Source organism: Coffea eugenioides, chromosome 2, assembly GCF_003713205.1.
Source record: "Coffea eugenioides isolate CCC68of chromosome 2, Ceug_1.0, whole genome shotgun sequence".
In the NCBI taxonomy this organism is placed as follows: Eukaryota; Viridiplantae; Streptophyta; class Magnoliopsida; order Gentianales; family Rubiaceae; genus Coffea; species Coffea eugenioides.
Genome location: NC_040036.1, coordinates 3,035,836 through 3,060,942, shown reverse-complemented (window position 1 = coordinate 3,060,942; position 25,107 = coordinate 3,035,836). Strand labels below are relative to the sequence as shown.

The 25,107-nt window shown below is 37.5% G+C and overlaps 4 protein-coding genes across 10 annotated transcripts; 3 read left to right on the top strand and 1 right to left on the bottom strand.

The window, feature by feature from the left end:
* Positions 1-2,048: 2,048 nt before the first annotated feature.
* Positions 2,049-3,270, bottom strand: LOC113763263 (ethylene-responsive transcription factor ERF027-like). The gene has a single exon (XM_027307023.1). The coding sequence runs from the start codon at positions 3,180-3,182 to the stop codon at positions 2,439-2,441; it is 744 nt and encodes a 247-aa protein (XP_027162824.1). The 5' UTR covers positions 3,183-3,270; the 3' UTR covers positions 2,049-2,438.
* A 2,574-nt stretch (positions 3,271-5,844) lies between these two features.
* LOC113762262 (traB domain-containing protein) lies at positions 5,845-8,957 on the top strand. Of its 3 annotated transcripts, none has more exons than XM_027305637.1 (7): positions 5,846-6,433; positions 7,149-7,264; positions 7,352-7,440; positions 7,586-7,660; positions 8,070-8,177; positions 8,248-8,346; positions 8,457-8,957. In XM_027305637.1, the coding sequence occupies exons 1-7, from the start codon at positions 6,027-6,029 to the stop codon at positions 8,715-8,717; spliced, it is 1,155 nt and encodes a 384-aa protein (XP_027161438.1). In that variant the 5' UTR covers positions 5,846-6,026; the 3' UTR covers positions 8,718-8,957. The 3 variants fall into 3 exon arrangements, with proteins under 3 accessions (XP_027161439.1, XP_027161438.1, XP_027161440.1); XM_027305639.1 differs by having other exon boundaries at positions 6,305-6,433; positions 7,136-7,264; XM_027305638.1 differs by lacking the exon at positions 8,070-8,177 and having other exon boundaries at positions 5,845-6,433.
* A 4,096-nt stretch (positions 8,958-13,053) lies between these two features.
* On the top strand, positions 13,054-17,884 carry LOC113760978 (serine/arginine-rich splicing factor RS40-like). Of its 5 annotated transcripts, none has more exons than XM_027303753.1 (6): positions 13,054-13,190; positions 14,159-14,300; positions 16,152-16,264; positions 16,353-16,582; positions 16,702-17,268; positions 17,369-17,884. In XM_027303753.1, exons 2-6 carry the CDS (start codon positions 14,195-14,197, stop codon positions 17,403-17,405), a joined length of 1,053 nt encoding a protein of 350 aa, XP_027159554.1. In that variant the 5' UTR covers positions 13,054-13,190; positions 14,159-14,194; the 3' UTR covers positions 17,406-17,884. The 5 variants fall into 5 exon arrangements, with proteins under 5 accessions (XP_027159554.1, XP_027159553.1, XP_027159555.1 ...); XM_027303752.1 differs by having other exon boundaries at positions 13,055-13,182; XM_027303754.1 differs by lacking the exon at positions 13,054-13,190 and adding an exon at positions 13,221-13,454.
* Positions 17,885-23,004: 5,120 nt separating this feature from the next.
* Positions 23,005-24,741, top strand: LOC113763071 (protein DETOXIFICATION 49-like). Its single transcript, XM_027306765.1, has one exon. The coding sequence runs from the start codon at positions 23,005-23,007 to the stop codon at positions 24,673-24,675; it is 1,671 nt and encodes a 556-aa protein (XP_027162566.1). The 3' UTR covers positions 24,676-24,741.
* Positions 24,742-25,107: the final 366 nt, after the last annotated feature.

Here is a 25,107-nt window from a genome sequence, read left to right as displayed (position 1 = left end):
AAGTTGTAGTATTTTTTTTAAGTTTTTCAACTTTTTTTTTAATAAAAGAAGAGTGAGATTTAAAAATTTAAAAAGTAAAAAAAAAAAAAATTGAATACAGTATCTCTATGTTTTGACACCACTTTTGCTAGTAAATGGATGCCTTATCGGTTTACTTTTAAGTTTCTTAAAAGTTCAGATGACATGAAACCACATTATTGTTCTTTAATCTAAACTCATTTTTTTTAAATATCTTTAAAGAAAAAAAAAAGATTTAGGTGAGCTATATGTTTATCCGTCTATATGTCACGATAAGGTATATAGGGCAATTTTTCGTACCAAAATATTAGGTCAGTTCCACACACACCCCCCCCCCCCCTCCTCCCCAACGCGCGGCCCCCAAAAAAAAATCTAAAAAACCACGGGGGATTTGTTTTGGGCAAGTAATACCTGTGTTGGTGTGATATCATTATCACCCACCAGAACCATAATTTGAATGGTGAAATATTTCTGATTCGATGGTCCACCTTGATTTCTTGACCCAGAGGGGGAAACGTAATCGGCCCCAGCACATCTCTTCACATAATTACTTCTTCTTTTTTACACATTATAAACATGTACGAAATCTTTGTCAGTCATTTTTTGGGATCATTCTTTTTAAGTAGAAACATCAAACCAAAAAGAAAATTAAAAGTTAAAACATCAAATTACAAATATTTCCTTTTCATTTCATTCCTTTGAACACAAAAATGAGGTAAAAAGAGAACCCGTAGTCCCTGCCTCCTAAAGATTTTGAAGCACAGGGGAATTTTGCAAATGAACAAGCGCGGCATAAAGTGATTGAACAAGCGCGGCATAAAGTGATCAATTCTCTCGTGTTTTAGCTGCCTCTTCAAAACTTTTTTTTACTGTAGGCTATTTTCTCAATAGCGATATTGAAGAGTCATCCTCCCTTTTTTCTTTTTTTTTTAAGAAAACTTTTACTCCCTTGATGACTCCTATATATCTACTATAACAGTAATGCATTAGAATTTTTCAAAACTTGTCCAGTGGTAACTCCAGTATCAGATTCCCCCCTTCCCCCCTTTTTTAAGTAACTATCTCCGTCTTTTTCTTTTTCTTTTTTTCTTTTTTTGGCCTTCTTTCTTGGTTGTGAAAGAATCAGGGTCCACTGAGGTTGGTTTAATTTAGCCCAACCCGGGATAACTCATGTGGTGTGTTGCTCCTTTTTAGAATATGAACATCAAGGATCGAGTTCCGGGTTAACGTGTTCGAGAGGAATTAACCTCTCCTCTTAGGCCGCAAGGGATTAATCGGGCTGAAAGCCTGGATATCCCTATGACGAAAAAGAAAGGAGGTTGGTTTAATTTAGTGATTGGCCATTTTTGCTGCACCGAATTTAGAAGATCCACTTAGTAGTATATTCCCATCGTTGTCAGACCAAAAGCATCTTCCACTTTTTTCCGTCATATAATTCCTGGGATACTCTATTTGACAGAAATTTTGATTGAATGACCCAATACTTCCTTGTCCTCGCGTCTTTTTCTTCATTTGCGGGTCTTTGGGATGCCTGAAGCCTAAGATTGAATTAATCAGAGAAAGCAGGGGATGTTTCTTGATGGCGAAATATAGTTAGAGCCTTTTTTTTTTTTTTGGGCTCCATCTGAAGTTTGGTATATATAAGTGAAAGTTAAAAAACCTGATACCATATGCATGCTGAAGTCACGCCACAGATGACAGATGCACCCAATTTTAGGTAAATGTCGATGAACATATTTCATCTACGAGGGTAAGCAACAACTAATAAGGCATTTAATCTACGACTTTAAGTATTTAACGGTCATCTGCAGGACTTCAAATCTGTCTGTCTCGAGTCAAACATGGAAAAAGGTCAAGCCTGCTTTGACATTAGCTCTGAAGGCGGTTTTTGTGTTTCCTTTTCCAGAAACAGAGCAATCGTTTTCCGAAATTAATTAGACTTTCCAGTGATTCACTGAATACCGGGGAGAGGTAAAATATTTTTAATTGAGGTCACTAGTTCTTATTATACAGGCCCTAAGAAGACAAAATGCACATAACAAACTTGGCACTGGAAAATCACTTGTTACTGCTTATCGCGTACAATGAGAGGGGTCTATATATTTACGCTCTATATATTGCTGACTAGCATTTAGGTTGCAGGCAGCAGAACTGCAGAACACAATATTCTCAAGCCTCACACGACTATGCTTCCCAACTCCTAGCTAAATAGGAGAAAATAAAGAGGGGAAATCAAACTTCACAACATTCTAACAGAGTAATGGAGCTCTGAAAAAGTTGGACTAGGAAAGAGCCAGAGAAATCTAATATGGTGGAATTGGTCTAAAGACAGCATATGACCGGGAAACTATTGCGCTACTAGTATTTTACATACATTGTTTTGCGGGCTAGATTGAGAAGGTGAAGAAGAAGCACCGGCGTCAAGGATAGCTCCAAAGATTATCTGCGTCGGAATTCTCCGGCGACTCACCAGACACCGCGGGCTTCATCCTTGGCGGGCTCACCAGCATTCCCTCCGCCATGTCAACTAGCAAATTTGGCATGTCAAATAGTTCCTCCTCGTCAACAAATTGATCTTGTCCCATTTGATTATCACCGGAAGTCGACGCGTTGACGTCCTCGTTAATTTCTACAGGGTCTCTTGGAGATGTAGCAGGAGCTTGATCAAGCACTGGAGGTTCTTGCAGCGGTTCTCTAGCAGCAGCAGCACTTGCGGCCGCGGCGCGTACGTCTGCCGCGGATAGAGAAGCCGGTATAGGATAGGTAGGAGCTAATTCCGGGAAGTTTAGAATGGCGTCGGGTCCTTTCAATGCAAGCGTGGCGGCGTCATAGGCTGCAGCCGCCATTTCTGGGGTGGGGTACGTGCCCAGCCATATGCGCGTAGTTTTACGTGGTTCACGTATCTCTGACACCCATTTGCCACTCCTCGATCGAACTCCCCTGAAATGAGGATGCCGTCGTGATGGTCCGCTGCTTCCGGTGGGTGAGGGAATGGTTGCTGAGGGGGATGGCTGTGACGGTGGCGGTGGGCATTCACAAGTGTTTGACCAAGAAGCAGTGGCAATAATACCTGTGGGTTTTGGTTGTTCCTTCGGTTGAGGAGGATCGTCAGGGTCTGGGTCGTCTGGTCTTAAAGAATTGTTTGGCTGGTCACTTTCTAGCATTTTGCTCGAATTGGTGTTGGGTACAACGTGGGATTAGGATCGAGAGGGATTCGGTTACGTGTGTCATGCGGAATTTTGGTTTGGAGCTTGGGACGATTATTTGGGCCATTTAAGGAGGGAGAAAGACCGACTCAAAACTCAAAAGCGTGGGTAAATCGCGGGCCCATCGTCCGCTCTGCTCTCCAGTCTCCACTCAGTGTTAACGTCTCCGTCATTAACTCGTAAAATTAGTACTAGTATTGCTTTTGTACTGCTGACTCACCAACTGTTTAACAGTTAACAGTTAACACGAGGCAAAGAACACATGATGATGCGGGTTTTCGACACGTTATCAGTTGGAGCTGGAAATTAGCTGTTAAATCTTCGCACTTGCCACACTTAAGCCGCGGGGTCTACATCCAGCACGTGAATCGTAATGTTTCCTCTGGGGACAAAAATATTAATAATTATGAGTTTATGATTTCAACTAATCCTATTGGTTGTGCGCTTAACCCATGTGTCCAATTTCCATTCTCTAGTCCTCCTGCGGGGCATACAGCATAGTATCTTTTGAGGCCCATTATTCATCAAGCATCAATATAGCTACTTTGGTGGGAGATATTCAATAATTAAGTTCGTTATTTTAAATGTGCTCATTTTGTTTTATCAATCGAGACAAGAATTATATAAATACTAAGATTAGTTCTTATGCATTAGGCATTATATAAGACGAGGAAATTCTAATTTCTCAGTGTCATGCATACTAACTGTATAGTCAATTTGAGTTTTTGCTCGTAATTGTACAGTTTTTTATATCAATAAAATCAAATTATGATTTAAAAAAAATCATGAACCATCATTTTTGAATTTAGGTTAAAAAAATATAAATTTTATGTGAGACAGGTAAAAGTTTGTTTTGATATGGGAAAGTGTGACTTAGGGCTAGTCATCCAAATTTATGACTAATTAGATATTAGTGAGTTTCACTAGTATATGTAAAGATGTAGTAAACGAATCTAATTAAATTAAATATTTTAGTTTTTAAGTTTGTTCGATTATTTTAATAAGTTTGAGATGGTGTTCAAACTTTGCTAGTTTATTTATCAAACTAAACTCGAGTCAAGTTCAAGTAGTTTGGACTTTTTACCTATCAATTCTAATTTTATGCTAATCAAGTCAAATTCGAATTAAGTTCAAAATTTTATCAAATACACAATCCTACTCAAATTTCGGTTGATTAGTTTGCAAACCATGCTCGAACGATCTCTTACTGAACTAAACTCGATTCCAATACCGACTAACTTGATTCATTTTTCAACCATAAGTATATGATCTTCTTTTGAGTAAATATTTGTCTCGTTTTATACTTTGAATTTTGACCGTTGGCACAAAAAAGGAATTACTAAATGTTACCTATTACTCAACTCTACGATCTAATTAAGTTCTAACAGCTTTTCTTCACAACAATAACACTGCAAGCAACAGTAACTAGTAAGGCCCTGATCAGGTGACTATTAGCTCTCTTGTTCGACTCTCAATCTTTTCTTTTCTTCTTCTTTTTTTTTCCCCTCATGTAAGTTTAGGATTCTCCTTAAAAAAAGAAAAAAAAAATCTGCAAGCAACAATAAAGCTTCTCGGGGAGGCCTTTATTTCCAGATTCAAGTACGAGTGGAGCTAATTTACTTGCAAAATGCAGTTCAAGACTTCAAGCATGTAATGCATACTAAGTTAACCATATCGCATAATAAGTCAGATAATTAAATTGCGCGCGGATTAACACAGTAATTGGGGGAAAAATGCGCGTAAAACAGTAGTTGACGCAAACTAGTTGGTACATGGCGGACCTAAAGTGGGGGCTAAGAGCAGGACGTCCGAACCCATTACCGTACCCCAATTAATTGGTATAGACACTCTGGACGGTCCTACTAAATGCGAGGATGTGGATCACTTCCAGTTGATTTCGTCCAAGCTTTGCTTTTTAATGCAATCCAAAGGCTGCAGAAATCAAAACCGTAGCTGAGTCCCACAGCAGGGCAGCCGTCTCGCTCTCAATCTAATAATAATCATTTTGTTTTTTTGGGGGGGGGGGGGGTGGGGGTGTATTGGCAGAGATATTTGTCGTACGACTTTGTACCATAATACGTTGCCAGAACCGCACATCTCTAACGCTGCAATTGTGTCACGTTCTAGTTCACAACTCAAAACCAACGCTACCAGCGTACCATTGTACCCCACGGCCGGGTTCTGAAAATGAGCCGCAACAACTACCATACCTACCTAATTATGCGAATCATGATTGGCCCAAAAAAAAAAAAAGTACGAGTTTTGAATACCCATTACATATTATGGTATTAAGTCCATTTATGCTTTACAACAACGTTTGTTTTGATGAACTCATCTAAATATAAGACGGAGAATAATGGGTTGAAAGGTAAGTAAAGAGGAATTGTGAGCAGAGAATTTTTTACTTGTCAAAAAGATAATATATAATTTAAAGTGGGTATAACACCAAAAGGTAAAAGATACAACCGGCTGAAAGGTGAGTGGAATGAACACACGAGTAGAATAAACCGAGGGGTTGGCAATAAATCTTTGGAAATGATAAAATCCTGACAAATTACTCCCGCAAACATGTTACATCAGCTTACCAAAGCCACAAACTCTAGGAAAAGCTTCTTGTTCCAATACGTACCACAGGTTGTTGGATGGATCGATCCTGCGCCCTTGACTTACCTGGCATTTTCGAAAGAGCACCTTTCGTTCTTGGGAGTTAGGACTAGGGCCGTACACGGAGTTCTCTGGCCGGTGTAGTCTTTGAACTGAAGCTAGAGCTCTTGTATTGTATCATCCAACGTCTCGTTGAGCATGAAAATCCTGGCAAATCCATTTCCAACCTTCACGACGGCGGCTAAACACCACTACTCTGATGGCCTTAGACTCAAAAACAAATGCATCAATACGTATATTACAAAAGCGTCCGTCAAACCTCCACCCCCCGAATTCGATTTCAGAACCGAAATCTTGAGTGGATCCCAAACCGCAATTGCTGAAACGCATCCGGAGTTACTTGACTTGGCCAACAATGGAAGCTTGGTTCTCGTCACCAAGAACCAGTACGGTCCAGTGCCAAGCTGGAGAACAGAGTTCGCTGAACCAGAGGCCATTTGGCTATTTGGAACCACCCATATTTCAAAGGAGTCTGCCGATGATGTTGGAAGGGTCATTCGTGCTGTAAAGCCTGATAATGTCGTTGTCGAACTTTGCAGAAGCAGGCAAGTCTTTGCACGATGGTCGTACAAATCCAACACTGCTATTTGTACATTAATATTATTTCCAATCTGTTTTTTGACTTTACTTATTTGTGAATTTGGTTACATAGAAGTAGACAGGGAGGACTTTAGTCTTTGATTAACTTGCACAAGTTGATTTAACGAATTCGGAGTGGAATAGATTAAGTTGTCAATTTAGTGTGTTGCGTAATAGGGTGGATAATTTCTAAGATTGCATCAGGTATTAATGCCTCTATTTCCAACATTGCCTGATGGCAATTTTGAGTATTCATCGAGCATAAAGGAATTCTAAGAGGCTTTTTGCAAATCCCTTTTAGATCAGATTGACTGATGAAGAAAGAATTCGTTTCCTTTCTGGTCTTTCCTGAGATTGCACGGAGTTCACTTAGTTTGAAGTAAACTTGTTAAATTGGTTTAATATACCAACGTCCACAATCTTGGTGGAAAAACGGCAATGTCAAAATGATGTATAAGACGAGGAATTAAAACTACAGTAAGTGCTTTGTCATGAGGCGCAGCAATATTTCAATGCTTGAAGTACAAAGAAGAAATGACACCGGAAATTGGTAGTGAAGAGATGCTTTTTGTTTTCTTTTTCCCCTGCTGGTGCTGCATTAGTGGAATTGATGTAAATCATGCTTCTATCTATGTCGTCAATCCACTACTTAACTTCACATCCTGCAGGGTCCACTTTCAGAGCTGGGATTATGTACACTTGTAGCGATGGGAAGCTAAAGAAGCAGTTAAGGTCGAGCATGTTTTCTTTGAGTGGGACTGGATTCTTTGGTGCAGTTGGTCGCAGCCTAGGCTTGGGTATGTTCATGGACTTGGCTCCGTATTCGCAACTCTTTATTTAAGTCTGTGTCCATAGCCGATTTGATTCTGCTCTCCACTGCACAGGTGGTCAAACTGCTTTAGCATTGCGCCTACTGTTGGCAGCATTCTCTTCCAAGTTATCTTCAGAAATTAATCGACCTTTTGGAGATGAAGTACTCTCTCTACTTATCAAGAATATAAACAAATGCGTATTTAAAAATATATCAAGTCATCAATTTTTGCTTCTCTTCTTCATCCTTTTTTATTCTATTCGTTTCCCCATATGATGAGAACTTGGATGGATGGCTTGATTTGCAGTTTCGTGCTGCCCGAAAGGCTGCTGAAGAAATTGGTGCTCAGATGGTACTAGGAGATCGCCCAATTGAAATTACTGTATGTACCTTGGCTCACTTCTTAAGAACCACTACTATATCCCTTTGGAATTGTTATAGCCACTTCTTTATTTATTAATGGTAACTTTTTTGACTTTTCGACCGGGTCTGTTGGACAAAAATAGGTAACCTGGCTTCCGCTGCATTTACTCACTTAGAAGTTAGAACCATTCCCTTGTTATCGAGCTGTTATTAAAATGAAATACAGGATTATTTTTCGTACTTTTCTTTGAGTAAAAAGTTGAGGGGTGTGCTAATAAGAAACTTAGGAATGCCAATGAAGTACTTGATCACATCTGGTGCTGCCTTTCTTTCCTGTTTCTCCACTAGCCATTATTGTTTAGATGGTTGAAGTACTTGATCATGGAGTTCAAAAGAAGACGGTAGTGATGGTTATTGCTGAATTTCAGCTTGAACGGGCATGGAATTCTCTGATATGGAAGGAAAAACTGAGTCTGTTGACCTCCGTTATTGGTGGATTAACATCATTGTCGGACCTATCCATGAAGACATTAAAGGTTTCCTCGGTCTCCCCGGTATTCGTTTAGCCTTTATCCTTTTCTAATTCTGCACATCTTTATACATCAGGAATCAAGCGCTCGGGAAGAAAACTGTTTCCAGCTCTATGAGCAGTTGAGCTTTTCATATCCATCGCTCCTGCAGCCCCTCATACATGAACGCGACACGGTAAGTGGCTCCTACCTTAAAATGGATCCATAGAAAGCGAAGTACACTGGGGAAATCTTTCTGGTCTTTTTTCCTTGATGTGGTTTTCTTTTGCACAATTGTGGTTTCAGTATCTAGCATGGTCTCTGAAGAGGAGCAAAGCTGTGAATAATAGTAAGCAAGTGGTGGGAGTAATAGGAAAGGGGCACATGAATGGAGTCATATACTCGCTGATATCGGATCAAGGGAACTTGCGGTTCCGGGATCTTGCAGGACAAAGAGCTTCAGGAGATGGCTCCACTTGGCTTGTTCGTGCTCTTAGAAGCTTGATCAGGGACACTGCACTTGGCATACTACTCTGGTTGCTCTACGAGAAGATTAAGACTGGGTGATCAGTAGTAATGCATACGTTCAGAATTTAATTTACTACCAGGAGACGATATATCTGAGCTAAAACCTTCCCGCATTATCTGGAACACGCAACAACAGGCACAAACAATTGTGTTCCATTCCTTTTTCTTACTAATCCGAATTGTGCTGCTGTCCTGATATTCAACATAATTTTCAGTCACGCAACTATTTGATCGCGGATCAAGAATTGCCCAGAAACGGATTCCTAGTTTCTTTGGTTACCTTTTATTGTTTTTGGTTCCCCGGGCACATTTTAACGTTTGTGAATGAGATGGATGCTAGAACCCTCTGTTAAATTTGCCGTTTGTCCTTGAAAAGAAAAATAATAATAAGAAGAAAAGAATGCAAAAGGACTCAATTATATTTTCCCTTCAAATGGGTGTAGCGATAATCGGGCCGTCAAATTCCAGAATTCATTAGAGTAAGCGCGTTTTCTACTAGCTGGTTTTTTTTTTTTCTTTTTCTTTTCAAACAATGTAGTTAAAATAAGTAGGCTCCGTTTGGATTAGCTGTTTTTGGGGTTGTTTTTCAAAAACAGCACTGTAGCATTTCGTTTTTGAAATACAAGTCCGTTTGGATTAGTTGTTTTTTAGGTTGTTTTTCAAAAACTATATGAAAAACTTTTACTGTAGATGTTTTTTGGATTATTTTTAGAGGTATTTTTAAAACATATTTTTGGGTATTTTTATAATTTTATTTTTACATACATTTATGCATTTATAATACATTTATAAATATTTATAAATAAATATATTTATATATTCGCTAAAAAATATATAAATGTATTATAAATGTATTATATTATATATAATACATAATATAAATATATTTATAAATGTATAAGTGTATATTATTATAAATGTATAAATTATAAATGAATATTATATAAATGTATAAATTATAAATTATAAATTATAAATTTTATATTTTTATATAAATATACATTTATGGATTTATAATACATTAATAAATATTTATAAATAAATATATTTATATAAAAATATAAAAATATATTATAAATTTATTATATTATATATAATACATAATATAAATATATTTATAAATTTATAAGTGTATATTATTGTAAATTTATAAATATAAATTAATATTACATAAATGTATAAATTATAAATTATAAATTATAAATTATATATTTTTATATATAAATATACATTTATAAATAAATATATTTATGTATTTATATAAAAATATATAAATGTATTATATTACATATAATACATATTATAAATATATTTATAAATGTAAAAGTGTATATTATTATAAATGTATAAATTACAAATGAATATTATATAAATGTATAAATTATAATTTTATTAATATATATTAATATTATGTATAAATGTATTAATATAATTAATATAAATGTACAAATGTATTAATATTATGTATAAATGTAAAATTAATATTATGTATATTAATATAAATGTATTATATTATGTATAATACATAATATAAATGTATATTATAAATATACATTAATATATATATTATGTATAAATGTACATTTATATAAATGTAAAATATATATTATATTATATATAATTTATATAATATATAATATTCATATAAATATATTACAAATATGTAAAAATATTTTTAAGTAAAATAAAATATTTATAATATGTAAAAATAAATATATAAATATTTAATATATATAATATACATTAATATTAATTATAAATATTATAATATTATAAATATGGTGTTTATATAATATTTCAATTTGTAATATTTATTGTATATTTCATTATATAAATATTCATATAATATATAATATATTAATATATAATATATAATTTTCAATTTGTATAATATACATAACATTGTATATATATAATATAATATATTATACATAATATACATTATTACATTATTACATATTATGTATATTATATATTATACCTAACATTATTAGACATTATTATACACAATAATGTACATAATAATATTATACATTAATAATGTATATATTATAATATAATGTACATAATATATTATGTATAAATATTTACACATTTATGTATACAATATTACATATTATTTATATTATATTATGTATATTATAATATATTATGTATAATATTAATGTATATAAATATTTATATAATATATAATATATATAATTTTCAATTTGTATATTTCAATTTATATTAATATAATATATATATATATAATATACATAATTGAAATATACATATGTAGTTGTTTTTGATATAATGTTTGGATATGGTGTTTTTGGAGTTGTTTTAGAAATACACATTTACTGTAGCATTTGGGATGTGAAAAACAGTTTTTCAAAAACAGCTCCAAAAACAAGGATCCAAACACACACATTTATCATTCTGTTCTTTTATTAAAAAAAAAAGGAAAAGATTTTTAAACCTTTTTTTAAAATATAAAAACAGAGTATGTATTCTTATTTATTTCTGTATATGTTAAACGAGAACGAAATGGGCAGAAAATTGTGTATATTAATGGAAAAAATAACAATGTGGAAAACAAGACAATAATTCCATAAATTGACATTGTAAAATAATGGAATGGGATGTGCCGCAATTTGGTAGCGTATTTGTTTTGGGTACAAATTTTGGCGGTTACAACTTACAATCCTGTCATCCCTATGAAAGAAAACAAAGGGAAAAACACGAGCGTTGCCAAATGAACTTAAGGACCTGTTTGCAAAAGAGTTTTTTGCCAAGTTTTTTTTTTCAATTTTTTAAATAATTTTAACTACAATAACCTCAAAAATATTCTCAAATATTTTAAAATATACACTTCAAAATACTAAAAAAATATTTAAAAAATTACCTTCCTTTCCTTTTCTTCCACCTCCACCTCAATCCGCCACCATCTCCACCGCTGGCTAGCACCGATCAGCATTTACACTGGCGCCAACAATTCCTCTATTTTTTTTCCTTTCCTCTCCTCTCTCTCTCTCTTCCCCTTCTCATTCTTCCTCTCACACTCTCCCTCTCCTTCTCCCCTTTCCTCCCGTCCTCTCCTTCCCTTCCTCCCACTCCTCCACTGGAGAAGGGGAGAAAATGAGAGGGAGGAATGAGAGAGAAAAAAGAAAAAAAGCACCATCAGTGCCCGTCGTCGATGGAGGTGTCAATAATGATAGTCGGCTAGTGGGGAGGGAGGGAGGGAGAAGAAGAGCAATTGAGGAGGGAGAAGAAAAGGAGAGGAAAGAAAGGGAAAAAGAAAAAGAAAGGAAAAAAGGGAAAAATGAAAAAAAAAATTTCAAAAAAAAGTTTTCACATATTTCAAAAAGTTTTCTGCAAATAGTGAGTGATAATAAAGTTTTAGACAAACAATAGAAAAACTTGTTTGCCAAATGAAAGTTTGCATTATTTCTCTCCAAGTTTCAACTCCCAAACTAAGCCTTAGGAACTGTTTGTTTTGAACGTGTAGGAAATAAACTCATCAGTGTTTGCCTTTGTTTTCCTTTCAACCTCAGCGGCCCAATGGCCAAAAAGACGTTTTATTCTCTCCTCTTATTTCCTTCCGTCTCAACTGCAGTGATTTCCTTTCCTTTATGTTCCTTCTCTTCAATTGAAACGTCGTCTTTAGGCTTCGTTTGGGAGTTGAGAATTTGGACAAAAAAGAAAGGGAAAGAAGAGAAAGTTTAGGCCCCGTTTGGATTGCATTTTTCATGGAAAAATTACTGTAGCGATTTGATGTATATGAGGGAAAAAGATAATAGAAAAATGTGATCACGGAAAACGACGCAATTTTCCGACAGAAAATGACAATCCAAACTTTTGTTTGTTAATTTTTAGTAATAAAGAAAAGAAAAAAAATGGAGGATTCAGAAGGATGAATAGTAACCAAAACTTTTCCTCCCCAATTGGATGAAAATGAAAGGAAACTTTGAGAAAACTTGTCAATTTTTTTAAAATGTTTATTTTGTCCTTAAAAAGATTTTGAACAAATATTTAATAACTTCTATATCCAAAATCATTCTATTAATTTTTAAAATTCCTAAACAATATAACAATCTCTTATTTTCTTCCGTAACTTAAGGTTGTGTTTGGATTGCATTTTTTTAAATTTTTTGTAAAAAAATTATTGTAGCGATTTGATATATATGAGATAAAAAGGTAATTGAGAAATGTGTTCATAGAAAACGTAGCAATTTTTCTTTGGAAAATGGTTATCCAAACAAGGCCTAAGTTTTTCCTTCTTTTCTTTTCTATCATAAACTACGAAACTAAGCCAGAAGAGAGCGAGAAACAGGTGACTGCCTCCTTTAATTTTGTTGAGGTCAACGACGTCGTATGCTCAACTAGTAGCATAACCTACACCGCTATATAGTGAGGGGCAAAATCACAAGATCCAGTCACCGTCGGACTCACGATGAAGATATTTGTTGTTGCCGTGGTAGGAAGCTTGTAGGCGGCAGCTGGCACGATATCTGCTATTCAAGTAAACTTGTATTCGTTTCCATCCTTTTCCTTTTAATTTCTATAACCTGCTTTGTTTCATCAGATCTGTTTGCTAGCTGGATAAATCGGGTCAAATTTCATGGGAAAAGTTTGCGGCGCTGAGTAGTACTATTTTTATGTCTGATATCTGATTTTTTCCCCTGTTCTTCAACGTTGCTCAACGGAGGAACCAAGCATGATCTTTCGATTCTTCAAAACTTGAGAGTTTCCTTTTTGACTGTAATTCACAGATACAATCGCTCTTTAATAGGGGTAATCGCATGTTTCTCTTATCGATTAGTAATATTTGAGGACGGTTTCTTTGTGCTAGTAATGGATTCCGGATGAGATGAGCATGGATTTAACACGATATTGTTTTACTTATTCCCTTTCTTAATTTTACGGTACCATGTCGGGATATTTTGTATTTGGAGTCATAAAATTCGTCTAAATTTTCTGTTTTCCACTTAATCACTTAGCAGGAGGATGTTGTGCTGTTCGAGTCGTGTATAATGTAGAAAAATATGCATTTTTCTTTTCTTTTTTTCTTGCATGCCGTCGTGGAGTTCAGTTCAATTTGATATGTGTTTGTGTGGTTTATAATTCTGTAGACTAGCATCTGTTTCTGTGACTTGGCTGCATTTTACTCGATCACTGAGTAACACAGATATATGATGGCGGATATAATGTATCAGCATTTAGATGATTGATTAGTTTTCTTTGATATTGGTCGATGAGGGTTATAAAAGGTGTTTACGATCGGAAATACTTTGGAGATTAGAGGTGGAAAAGATTTTTGGTATTTGTTTGCGACGTGTGATTTCTGGAAAGTGGAGGCGTCTTTGTCTACGATAAAAGTTCATTTACTTTGGTAGTGCATCTAATGTTAAAATATTGGATGGCCAATTGCTTGCTGACGTTCTGGGTTTTTTCTTTTGCAATCAGTTTTATTAATTGTTTTCCTGTTACTGGTGCAGGGACTTGGAAGTCTTCTTGATTGTGTTTTAAGTGCAATGAGGTCGATTTTCTGTGGGAACTTTGAGTATGATGCTCGCCAATCTGACCTGGAGAGGCTGTTTCAAAGATATGGGAAGGTTGATCGGGTGGACATGAAGTCTGGTAAGTTTTGCTGGGATGTTTTTGCTTACTATTGTTATGTTCTCAAAATCATAATATTGTGGCAGCAAATGGGAATATGAGGACTTCTATGTTATTTGGTTCATCTGTCTGACCTGTTCCTCATTGTATTTGAGTTCGAGTGGCTTTGCTTTTTTTTTTTTTTTTTTTTTAAATATGATATGATGAGAAAGCTAGTGCTCTGGGCTTCGAGCATGTGTTGTCATAAAAATTTAAAGGATGATAGGGAGAGAGATATATATGCAAAAGTTGTCAAATTTTATCAAACCTATTTAATGACTTTCTAAGGTAACTGTTTCTTGAGAGCATGTATATACCTGACTCCTAAGGAATTTTTCCCTTCATTTTAACAAGATAATCCTGAACTTTTCGAGTCTTCCTTTGATTTTGATCTTTTAGTATGTGCAACAAGAATTCCTTTTAGAGGTGTTTTTTGTGTATCAGTAACTATGGTATGTCTTTTAAGTTATTCGATGCGTGTTCTTTATAAAATAAATTAATATTTAAGCTGGTATAATTAGTCAGTTTGAAGGTTTCTTATGTGTAGAGGTTACAATACTGACTCGAGAGAAGTAGAATGGGAGTAAATATTTTGCTGGTTTATAAGTATAGTCTCGCTTGATGCAATGGGGGTCTGCAAAAGTACTTGCATCAATCCTGTACTACATTCCTGTGTCGAAGTTAAGTGTTCGTAGCCCCAGAAAAGAGATCAGGCAGCAATCCTTGAGCCAGAGTATGCTCAATTGGTGAAGAGGACACTTCTATGTTTGTGGAAAACAGAAAGTGACTGATGCAGGGTGTGGTTTATGGAAATGTGCTACTTAATCTATTTTAAGCCTTTAATGGCTGATTCTGAAATGACTTCGAAGGTGAAAAACTGGCAGTATCAATCTATTATGTATCACTGTTGTCCATTCTGGTCATGGCTCCTAAGGTTTTTTAGCCGGTAATTTTATGATTGCTAGGGCTGGATGAAATTTAAATGACAATTTTTGTTGGTCATTTTTGGTTAAGGTTATTGAGGCCAGCTAAACTGATGCATTCGACTTGGGTTAGGTATTTCATGTTTGCTTTTCTTATTGATTCTTGAATTATTGGAAAGTTTTGGGAAAATAATCTGCTGGTCAACTATTCATTAGTCATTGCATCTTTACTCAATCCACACAAACTGTGAGAAGTATTTCAATGAGGCTGCTGCAACTACAAGTGCTAGGTTTCGGTCAAAGCTTTATGGAGCCAGAGCATTCATTGTGCAATTCAAGATGCTCAGCCTTTCCCTGTTGAGTATTTGTGGGGTATCGATGCATTTACGAAAAGCAAGAGTATGTCTTTTAAAGCCCCCATACTCAACTGATTCTTTGACGACGCAGGATTTCGGTGCAATGCCCATACAATCCTGGTTGATGGATGGATTCTTCTGCATTCCCTTTTCTTCTTGTTTTCAAGAAGAGCCCTCTGATCCACCATGGCATCGCCATCACTTCTTTTCCTGAGTCATTATTGCCTTCCATCCCTCATGACTTTTGCCCAGCCTTCATCTTCAGACATTACAATTAGTCAACCTCGAAGCTGAGGCAGCAGAATAAAATGGAGAAGATACTCTTTACATTTTCCATGACACATCCATCGTTAAAGTGGTTGTTCCTTGACATCACTTAGTTCATCATTCAAGGTCTGTTACTGATTTTGCTGGTCATTAGTTTCTAGAATTCACAGTTTGGTATAATAGGGTAACATCTTTGAAGGCGTGCACATTTCCTGGGTGAAGATATCTTCTTTGTATAGCTAATAGTAGCACATGTGGCACTTGCTTATTTTGTTTATCGTTCGCAGGATTTGCTTTTGTTTACATGGTTGATGAGAGAGATGCAGAGGATGCAATCCGTGGACTTGATCGTATTGAATTTGGAAGGAAGGGTCGGAGGCTTCGTGTTGAGTGGACAAAGGTAATGCACCATCTTTGATATTCATCTATTTTTTCTTGAAATACTCTCTACTGATGTTTTGATACACACTGACCATTTGGTGCTCCAGCAAGAACGTAGCAGGAAGCCTGAGAGTTCCAAGGCCTCTTCTGGTTTAAGACCTTCAAAGACTCTATTTGTCATTAATTTTGATCCATACCATACAAGAACAAGGGATTTGGAGAGGCACTTTGATCCCTATGGTAAAATACTGAATGTTAGGATCAGGCGGAATTTTGCATTTGTTCAGTATGAATCACAAGAGGATGCGACTAAAGCATTGGATGCTACAAATTTGAGGTCTGTTTCATTATGCGAGCTTCAATGCTTAGTTACAACTTTCTTTTACTTGTCAGGTCCTATTATCTCCAGAAGACGCATATTTTCTCGGTAAAATGAATGCATATGTATTCTTGCAGCAAACTTTTGGATCGAGTTATAACAGTGGAGTATGCAGTAAAGGACGATGATGATCGGAGAAGCGGCTATAGTCCTGATAGAAGTCATGGTAAGTCTCCCAAAAGAAGCTACGATGGGGGCCGATCTCCTAGCCCATATGGAAGAGAGAGAGCGAGCCCTGATTATGGGCGTGGTCATGGCCGAAGCCCATATCGAAGAGAACGTGTGAGTCCTAATTATGGTCAAGGACCTAGCCCAGTTCGTAGTGGAAGGGAAAGGAACTCTGAGTATGGAAGTGGCCGTCAGCCAAGTCCTAGAAAGGAGAGGAACTCCGATCACAGCCATGGACATAGCCCAAGCCCCCGAAGAGAGAGGCTAAGTTCTGAGAATGGCCATAATAATAGCCCAAGGGAGCGAAGACGTCCTAAGAAAGAGCATGATATAAGCCCAAATCCTCAAAGAGAGAAAAGGGGGAGGATGAGCCCTGATGGTTATCGGAATGGCAGAAGCCCTAGTTCAAATCCTGAACTTACAGATAGCCCTGGCAATGGCGGAGCTGAGAGCCCTTTGCCTCAACGTCAGAGGAGGTTTGATCTGCCTATACAGTATATTTGTTTACACCTTTATCTTCGTTGCCCTTCATTTTAATATTAGCAAGTTCTTGAGATCTTCTTTATTGTCATGCAGCCGTTCCCCGCCAGCACGAGAGAGATCTCAATCTTAAATCTGGTTTGTCATGGCAAGAGGTTGGTCTTGCATCTAATGGTATCCCTTTAATGGGGTTGATACGCAAACAAAACTGCTTGTAACGCATATGGTCTTGATTCTGTTTGTTTTCTGGAGTTATTCTCTTATTGTTGGTCTTGAAGCACTTATTCTGCTCGTGGAATCTGTTAGCTCTCACAATGCAATAGTTACACCGTGGTAGATACTCTCAGTTGTGTAGATGCCATTTCGGTGGATATCTCCTGTAGTTCGTAGGCCATATTGTGCGAGGATGTTGCTTGAAAGGTGTTTGGTAAAATTCCAAATTGTTTATGGAATTGCGTGCGCATGTCCACAAAGCCAGAAAACTAAAAGGAGAAAGGGAACAGAGAGAAATTATAATGGTTACTTTTTCAAACTTTGATTTTGGTACCTTATCATACCTGGGTCAAGTGTGTTGGATGGAATCCCAAGTGCCGATCAACGCATGGCAATCAATCTGGTTATATTTTCGCCTCCAGTCGTCAATCTTACGTTATTCTGGGGTGGCATTTGTGCGTGCATCCTTTTTGTTACTTAGCAAGCAAGATTTTCTCTCTCTGGCAACTCAAAACATTTCTTATATTGTCACGGCCGTAAAGAAAAATGTGGTGGATTACGCAGTATGTTTGTATTAGAAAATTAAAGAGGCCCGTGGATGAATGAATCATGGCGTCGGTTCTGCTTAGGTTGTCCGATAATGGAAGAGTCAGTCCTTACACTGCTAGCTAGCATATTATTCGGTAGCCCCTTGAAGTAGCTTCTTCACCGTTCCAAAATGAACCTTTGTAATGCAACACTTGAAATTATTCCTTCCAGAAATTCTGCCTGCGTCTATCAATCGCCCGAATCATGCGGCAGACTGAGTGACAACTTTAGTAATCGAGCATTGCAAAACTGAGACAATGACGCCGCGGCAGTCATTCACAGCTAGGCACGTGTCAAATTGCCATGGAGACGGTTTTTAAACAACGCTGGAGCCGGAGACCAGGTACAGCTGCAGCGAGAACGAAGTCACGGCATTCAGACCCTGTGTTCGCAAATTATCAAACAATCCACCCACTGGAATGGCTCCATTTGCAGATGCGACGCCAAACAGTTTATTCTTTCCAGATTACACAAGTCAAAAAAGGAGGTACGAGATTAGTGTGCCCACGGCCATTTTTATTACTAATACAAGTAGATTCTTTGATGAAAATGCAAGTCATTAGACTTCTGTTCAGATACTTTTTTTGGCTCGTGACAAATCGCTATACAACATTTGCCGATGGCATGACATCACATCCTCCTTGTAAACGCGATTATATCCTCCTTGACTGATTCTCCATTGCAAGAAGACTGTCACCTCAGGCATGCCAAGTGGAAGTGGTCTTTTCTTTCTTTCTTTTTTTTTTTTTGTCTCCCCTCTCTGGATGGAAGCTTCATATTGATAAAAAAAAAAAATCATGCTAGCTTTTTCCATCAAATCTCATTTGAGTTTTCCATCGAACTTAAATTGAGGCACTGCTAATCCACTATGCTAGCATTTTGTACCAATCGAAGACGACTTGGTTTGCTCGTCGAGATGGTCTATACTAGTAATATGTAGCTAGTAGGTAGGAGACAAAATAGGTAGACTTTGACCGATGGTGTAGACGAGAAGAAGTGATCATTTTGTTAAATGTGTGTAATATATCAGTTAATGAAAAAAGTATGGAGAGGATCGGGTTCATAATAATAATGTTACTTTTTAATCAGGTAGTAAGTAAGAGAAGGTAACGGGACAGATCTTATCCTGTTTCATCATTATCTTTCCAGTAATGCGATAACCTTTTTTTTTTTTTTTTGAAGGAAGGAATGCGATAACTTATAAAGAGAGATGAGATGATACATTCGTGGCATTCATTCCCCTTCTAAGTGGCTTGTTTTGTTATTTAGTTGTGTGAACGTTGTGCGAAAACTTTTATTGCAAAAGAGTAAAAGGTGTTTCTTTCCTACTTGTTTTTCTCTCTTTTACTTTTACTTTTTAATAACCCGCCCTACCCTACGAGAGAAAGAAGCAAAGTAGTTGTAACGGTGGTTTATCTATTCTCATAGTAGCCATAGTGTCATATGGCCATGATACCAGAAGGAGATGGAATCCTGCAGTCCACTCTCGATATGAATCGAGGAAATTGACCCATTTGGTATACTGAATAGGTTCCAGAATTGTGCTTAAAGAATCCCTCTACCTCTCATGTCCATTTTATAAAAATACAAGACTTTTTTTAAGTGTGTACATGGTTTTCCGACTGCTGGTCAAAAATCAAATTCATAGCTGGTCGAATATCTCTGCTGGTGAGAATGATTATGCTTTGGCCGCTTTTCATTTGACGGTAATCTTGTTTGGAAGCACCTCTCTCATGTCTATTTTTTTTGTAAAAAAAAATTACGTTTTTTTTAAATGTACTTTTCAATCATGCCTTTATCTCACTCACGTACATCAAATTGTTACAGTACATTGTTATTTTTTTTTAAAAAAAAAAAAACCTTAAAAAAATAACAAACCAAAAATTGGAAGTACCGCAGCCTAGTGCAACATGTCAAAATTTTTTCTAGATTCTTTAGGGATGGAATCATTAGTGGAAATAACTTCATATAGGTATCAGGTAAAAATTTGCAAAGGAAATCATACCGTATAGAAGTTGTGCAGAGCTGCTGAGAACTGTATGCCGAGCTAATTGTCACTTGTTTTCATTTTCACATATTATGGAGGACTTGGAATTTGGAAGACTAAGTCGCAGTTGAATCCCATTCACATTAGTTCCTTGATTGTTTCACTCGCCAAATTCTAGGGTTAGTAGATGAGAAACCAAGAAGATTCTCAATTAATGATGGGGTTACTGATTAATCATGATTCACACAGTAAGTAACGAAAGACTGGTGGGAAGTGGGAACTGAAAATCCCAGTGCTTCGTGGTCAATGACTGCAAGCGGAGGTCTTGGCATGCAAACTTGCAACTTTCCTTACTACCAAAAAAAGGACTAAATCCCTCTTTGAATTGTAGGTTGTGTGTTCGAACCTCACTTGCAGTGGAAAGAAATTCAAAAGAAACGCTAGAACATCTTTTTAGTTTTGTCAGGCTCTTATACTTACTAATCCTTTATACCCAGTCTTTTTATATTCTTATGGACTCCCCTGCTTCTACATTAAAATAAATTAAGTTATAAAAATATTATCTTTGTCCATTACTGTCAAGGATGATTTTTTTCTACACGTTTTGCATTGTGCTGTGTTTGGGCGACCAAGATTCAAGAATGCGATATCTATGTTTAAATTTTGAACTCAGTGAATCAGGGTCCAGTTCCAGTGGGCTCCAATGTCAATTTGGCCTGGTGCGGAAAGAATCGGGGGCTCTTGACAGAAAAGCTTAAACGAAAGACCAATCCACTTACTGGGTCTGTGCCATGACTGCCGTCCACCTGGCTCTGTTACGCTGTATCAGGGCTGACTCCTTTTCTGCACCACCATCGTCCGTTTTTCAGACGGCATGGTAGTGTGTCTATTTGTGAGGAAAAGTGTGAGAAAATGAAGAAAATTGTAGTCATCTTTTCTTTTCAATGTGTATTTGGTTAGTGAAAAAGGTTAAAAAATTTTCTTTTGCTTTCTTGTATTTAGTGTCTCGCAAAATGGATTAGTCAGACAGAAAATTTTCAATGAGTGCCACTAACTATCGCTAGTAACTTCTTTCAATTCTCTCGAAATCTTTTTTACCTCACTCTTTTGGTTCTTTAATTTTCCCACGCACAACTTTCCTTCTAATTCTATTCAAAGAGGTCTTAAAGTTGTGTCTGTCGTGTGTGTTTGAGGTCGGACTTTCTCTCCATGTATGAAGCTCCCTTGTTGCCTCAACTGAATATGTTCTGGAAATTCTTTGCTAAACTCGGGCTTTTCAGGAGGGGAAGAAAAAGTTGAATCAATAGCACGTGCTATCAATTAAACACATGTTTAATGCGCACCCGTATCGCAAATCGAGCAATGTACCTCCCTCCCAGTCATGGTGCCTACTCACTGTCTGGTGAGAGATAGATAAAAGACTCATAATTGAGCTGCTTCCGCATGACTAACGGGTTCAAGCTCAACATTTCTAGTCTCACATTCACAAACTAGTTCAGGACATTTAAAGAGAGAAGAAAAAAAAAGAGAGAGCATAAGATGGCTTTGCTTTGTTACGGAAAAGAAAAGAAAAGAATTTGATAAAGTTGTTGTTGTTGCATAACAACAGAGACCCTTGATTTTAAATCAGTGAAGTTTAGATATGTAACATCACATTGGGAAGAATTTTACAATGCTGCGGTTGCACAAGAATTAACACCGGGGGATTATTGAAGGGCAATTGCCTCCAACTGAGGGTGTGTGTGGGGACTGGAGGGATTCGGCAAGTAAACCCAGCAGAAAGAAAAAAATGTCAAAAAAACAGCGAAGGGTAGCGAGAGATTTTGATGATGAACAAAGGAGGAATGGGTACGCGGACCAGAGAAGGTCGGCAGGCAGAATGAACCAAGATTCTTCTACGACTGACCTGAATTTTAACTGTAGAGGGGAAGACTGTACGTACAGTCCTGCGATCAATCTGGGTGAGCCGTGCCCAAACAAATTTGATTTTGCCAGTTAAAACTCTCTCTGTTTGCTTCACGGATCGTTAAGCACTCCGCACAGCCTAGATTGGGCCCTAATGGGAAATGGAGCATTACGAATTTGGAAAACCGGGTCCACCCCTTTTAATGTCGAAAAAGTTGTTTTTGTCTTTTGATCAGGGACGGGATTGGGATGGCCAATTGGCCGGCCATAGATGATGATGAATCTTCTTCTACCATTTTTTTTGGCTTCCAATGCCACCCCCCACATCCGAAAGACGCTGCTGAAGTGCGAATTTGACTCTTCATTTTAGGACTTGGTACTTTTTGTGTCTGTATATGCTTTTGTGATGTTTCCAAATGCTTCAATACTGCTGCTACCATTCTTCCTTCCGACTTTCCAGTTTCTCTTTCTTTCTTTTTTCTTTTTTCTTTTTTCTTTTTTCTTTTTTTGGAGGAAAAGAGTTTGAATATGAATAAACTACCCATCTGTGTCTTGAGGATTGTGAACAATTTGGGCGAGACAAAAACCCTTTCAATTCTCAAATCTGAGTTCCAATGAGGAGAGAAGAAGAGAACAGAAAAATAGGCCTTCTAGTCTTGCTACCACCAAAAACGTACGCACCCTCCAACAGTAATCCAGCCGGCTCCACCAAAGACACCATACGTTTGTACTGTGTTAAAAATTTTACGCATACGTAATTAAAAGACAGGACGAGATAAATGCGTTTTGGAACAGGAGGAGCTTTTCAGGCCGTACCTTTCCCTCAAATTTTCACTATAAAAATCCCTTCCCACTTCCCACTCCAGAAACACCTCTAGTATCTCTCCGTCTCCTTTCCCCCTCCCCCTCCCCCTCCCTCTTCTGGCTGGGTTCTCTCTCTCAATTTCGAGCCTTGGAACATACTCCGTAGACACACGTACCTAAACTCCCGAGGCTTTTACACTTCGTATACATATATATAAGATCACAAACTCCAATAATGTGCAAGCAGCTCACGACCTCCTCACCACCACCACCACCACCTCCAAGACCCAGTAAATGCGATTCAGACCAACGTTATCTCCTTCCCATCCAGCAGGTCCCAGCAGAAGGGGACATCTTCTCTCCTCTCATCCCCAAAAACCCAACATCATCGAAACATCACCAGCACCAAGAACAACAACCACCACAACCAAACCAAATCGTGAAGCCCCACAAACACAATCATGACACCCTCATCTCCTCCTCAGTCCTTAAAGAAGCCACGTCCGTAGCCAATATAGCTCTGCCCATGATTCTCACCGGTCTTTTACTCTACTCCCGTTCCATGATCTCCATGCTTTTCCTCGGCCGGTTAGGGGACTTAGCCTTGGCCGGTGGTTCCCTCGCCTTAGGATTCGCTAACATCTCCGGTTACTCGATTCTTTCCGGCTTAGCCATGGGAATGGAGCCTATATGCGGCCAGGCTTTTGGTGCCAAACGTTACACGCTTCTTGGACTCTCTTTGCAAAGGACGGTGCTCTTGCTCATGCTGACTTCATTACCTATTGCTCTTCTGTGGGTGAACATGAAAACCATTTTACTGTTTTTCGGACAAGACGAGGCAATTGCCCATGAAGCCCAATCATACCTCATGTACACCCTTCCCGATCTTTTCGCTCAATCTCTACTCCATCCCTTGCGTATTTACCTCAGGGCTCAGTCCATAACCTTACCTCTAACATTTTGTGCAGCTCTATCAATTCTTCTCCACATCCCAATAAATTATTTTCTCGTCACGAAGCTCAGCTTAGGCATCAAAGGCGTCGCGCTCAGTGGGGTCTGGACTAACTTCAATCTCGTGGCTTCTCTGATAATCTACATCTTGATTTCTGGCGTGTACAAGAAAACATGGGGAGGGTTGACGACCGAATGCTTGAAAGGCTGGCAATCTTTATTATATCTTTCCATTCCAAGCTGTATCTCGGTTTGTCTAGAATGGTGGTGGTACGAAATCATGATTCTGCTTTGCGGGTTGTTGTTGAACCCAAAAGCCACGGTTGCTTCAATGGGCATTTTGATTCAAACCACTTCTTTGATATACATCTTTCCATCTTCTCTCAGCTTTAGTGTGTCGACCAGAGTAGGGAACGAGCTGGGTGCAAGGCAGCCGGCCAAAGCGAAGCTGGCAGCCGTGGTGGGCCTCTGTTGCAGCTTTGTTTTGGGATTTTCTGCGCTCATGTTTGCGGTAAGCATGAGACATGTTTGGGCTAGAATGTTCACTGCTGACAAAGAAATCATAGCTTTAACATCACTTGTTTTGCCCATAATTGGGCTCTGCGAGCTTGGTAACTGTCCGCAGACTACCGGTTGCGGGGTTTTGAGAGGGACGGCTAGGCCAAGAGTCGGAGCAAACATCAACTTGGGTTGCTTCTATCTAGTCGGAATGCCGGTTGCAGTTGGACTAGGGTTCTATGCAGGTTTTGACTTTGAAGGACTTTGGATGGGACTATTGGCAGCTCAAGCCTCTTGTATGGTAAGCATGCTAGTGGTCCTGTATCTGACGGATTGGGAATTTGAAGCCCAGAGAGCCAAAGAGCTGACCTCAGCAGGAGCAGATGCAGCTGTCGAGAAGATTGAGGAAGAAGACAAGCCGCTTATTGCAGAAAACAAGGATACTTCTTTGTGCTAAATTAGGCGACTTAGTTTAAGGACGTCATGAATTCCTATGAGATGGATTAGTCCTTTATTTCTTTTCTTATGGGACTAATTCCTAATCCTATGGGATAGATCATTAGGTGACTCCATTCATGATTTTTTTTTTTTCCCGTTATTTGCTGTAAATTAAGCAGGGGAGAATTATGTTTAACAATTTTTCTTTTCTCTTGTTACATATTATTATTATTATTATTATTATTATTATTTACTTCGGGTTCTTTTTTTTTTTTTTTTTTTTGCTAACTTCTAGCCCAAAAAAAAAAATTCAAACTTCTTACTCATTTTGTTCGATATTGAAGGTAAGTAATGAAGATTGTTGTCCTGGCGAATAAACCATACTTAACCACCTACTTTTCAAGTGTAATTTTATTACTGTTAATGAAGGGTGGTACCTTAACTAATAACA

Excerpts from the sequence above, each read along its gene's own strand:
- LOC113763263 (XM_027307023.1), bottom strand. The coding sequence starts at position 3,182 with ATGCTAGAAAGTGACCAGCCAAACAATTCTTTAAGACCAGACGACCCA.
- LOC113762262 (XM_027305637.1), top strand. The coding sequence starts at position 6,027 with ATGAAAATCCTGGCAAATCCATTTCCAACCTTCACGACGGCGGCTAAA. Across the intron at positions 7,265-7,351 it reads TGGTCGCAGCCTAGGCTTGG|GTGGTCAAACTGCTTTAGCA; the intron begins GTATGTTCATGG and ends TCCACTGCACAG. Across the intron at positions 7,661-8,069 it reads ATCGCCCAATTGAAATTACT|CTTGAACGGGCATGGAATTC; the intron begins GTATGTACCTTG and ends GCTGAATTTCAG.
- LOC113760978 (XM_027303753.1), top strand. The coding sequence starts at position 14,195 with ATGAGGTCGATTTTCTGTGGGAACTTTGAGTATGATGCTCGCCAATCT. Across the intron at positions 16,583-16,701 it reads TTGGATGCTACAAATTTGAG|CAAACTTTTGGATCGAGTTA; the intron begins GTCTGTTTCATT and ends GTATTCTTGCAG. Across the intron at positions 17,269-17,368 it reads TTGCCTCAACGTCAGAGGAG|CCGTTCCCCGCCAGCACGAG; the intron begins GTTTGATCTGCC and ends ATTGTCATGCAG.
- LOC113763071 (XM_027306765.1), top strand. The coding sequence starts at position 23,005 with ATGTGCAAGCAGCTCACGACCTCCTCACCACCACCACCACCACCTCCA.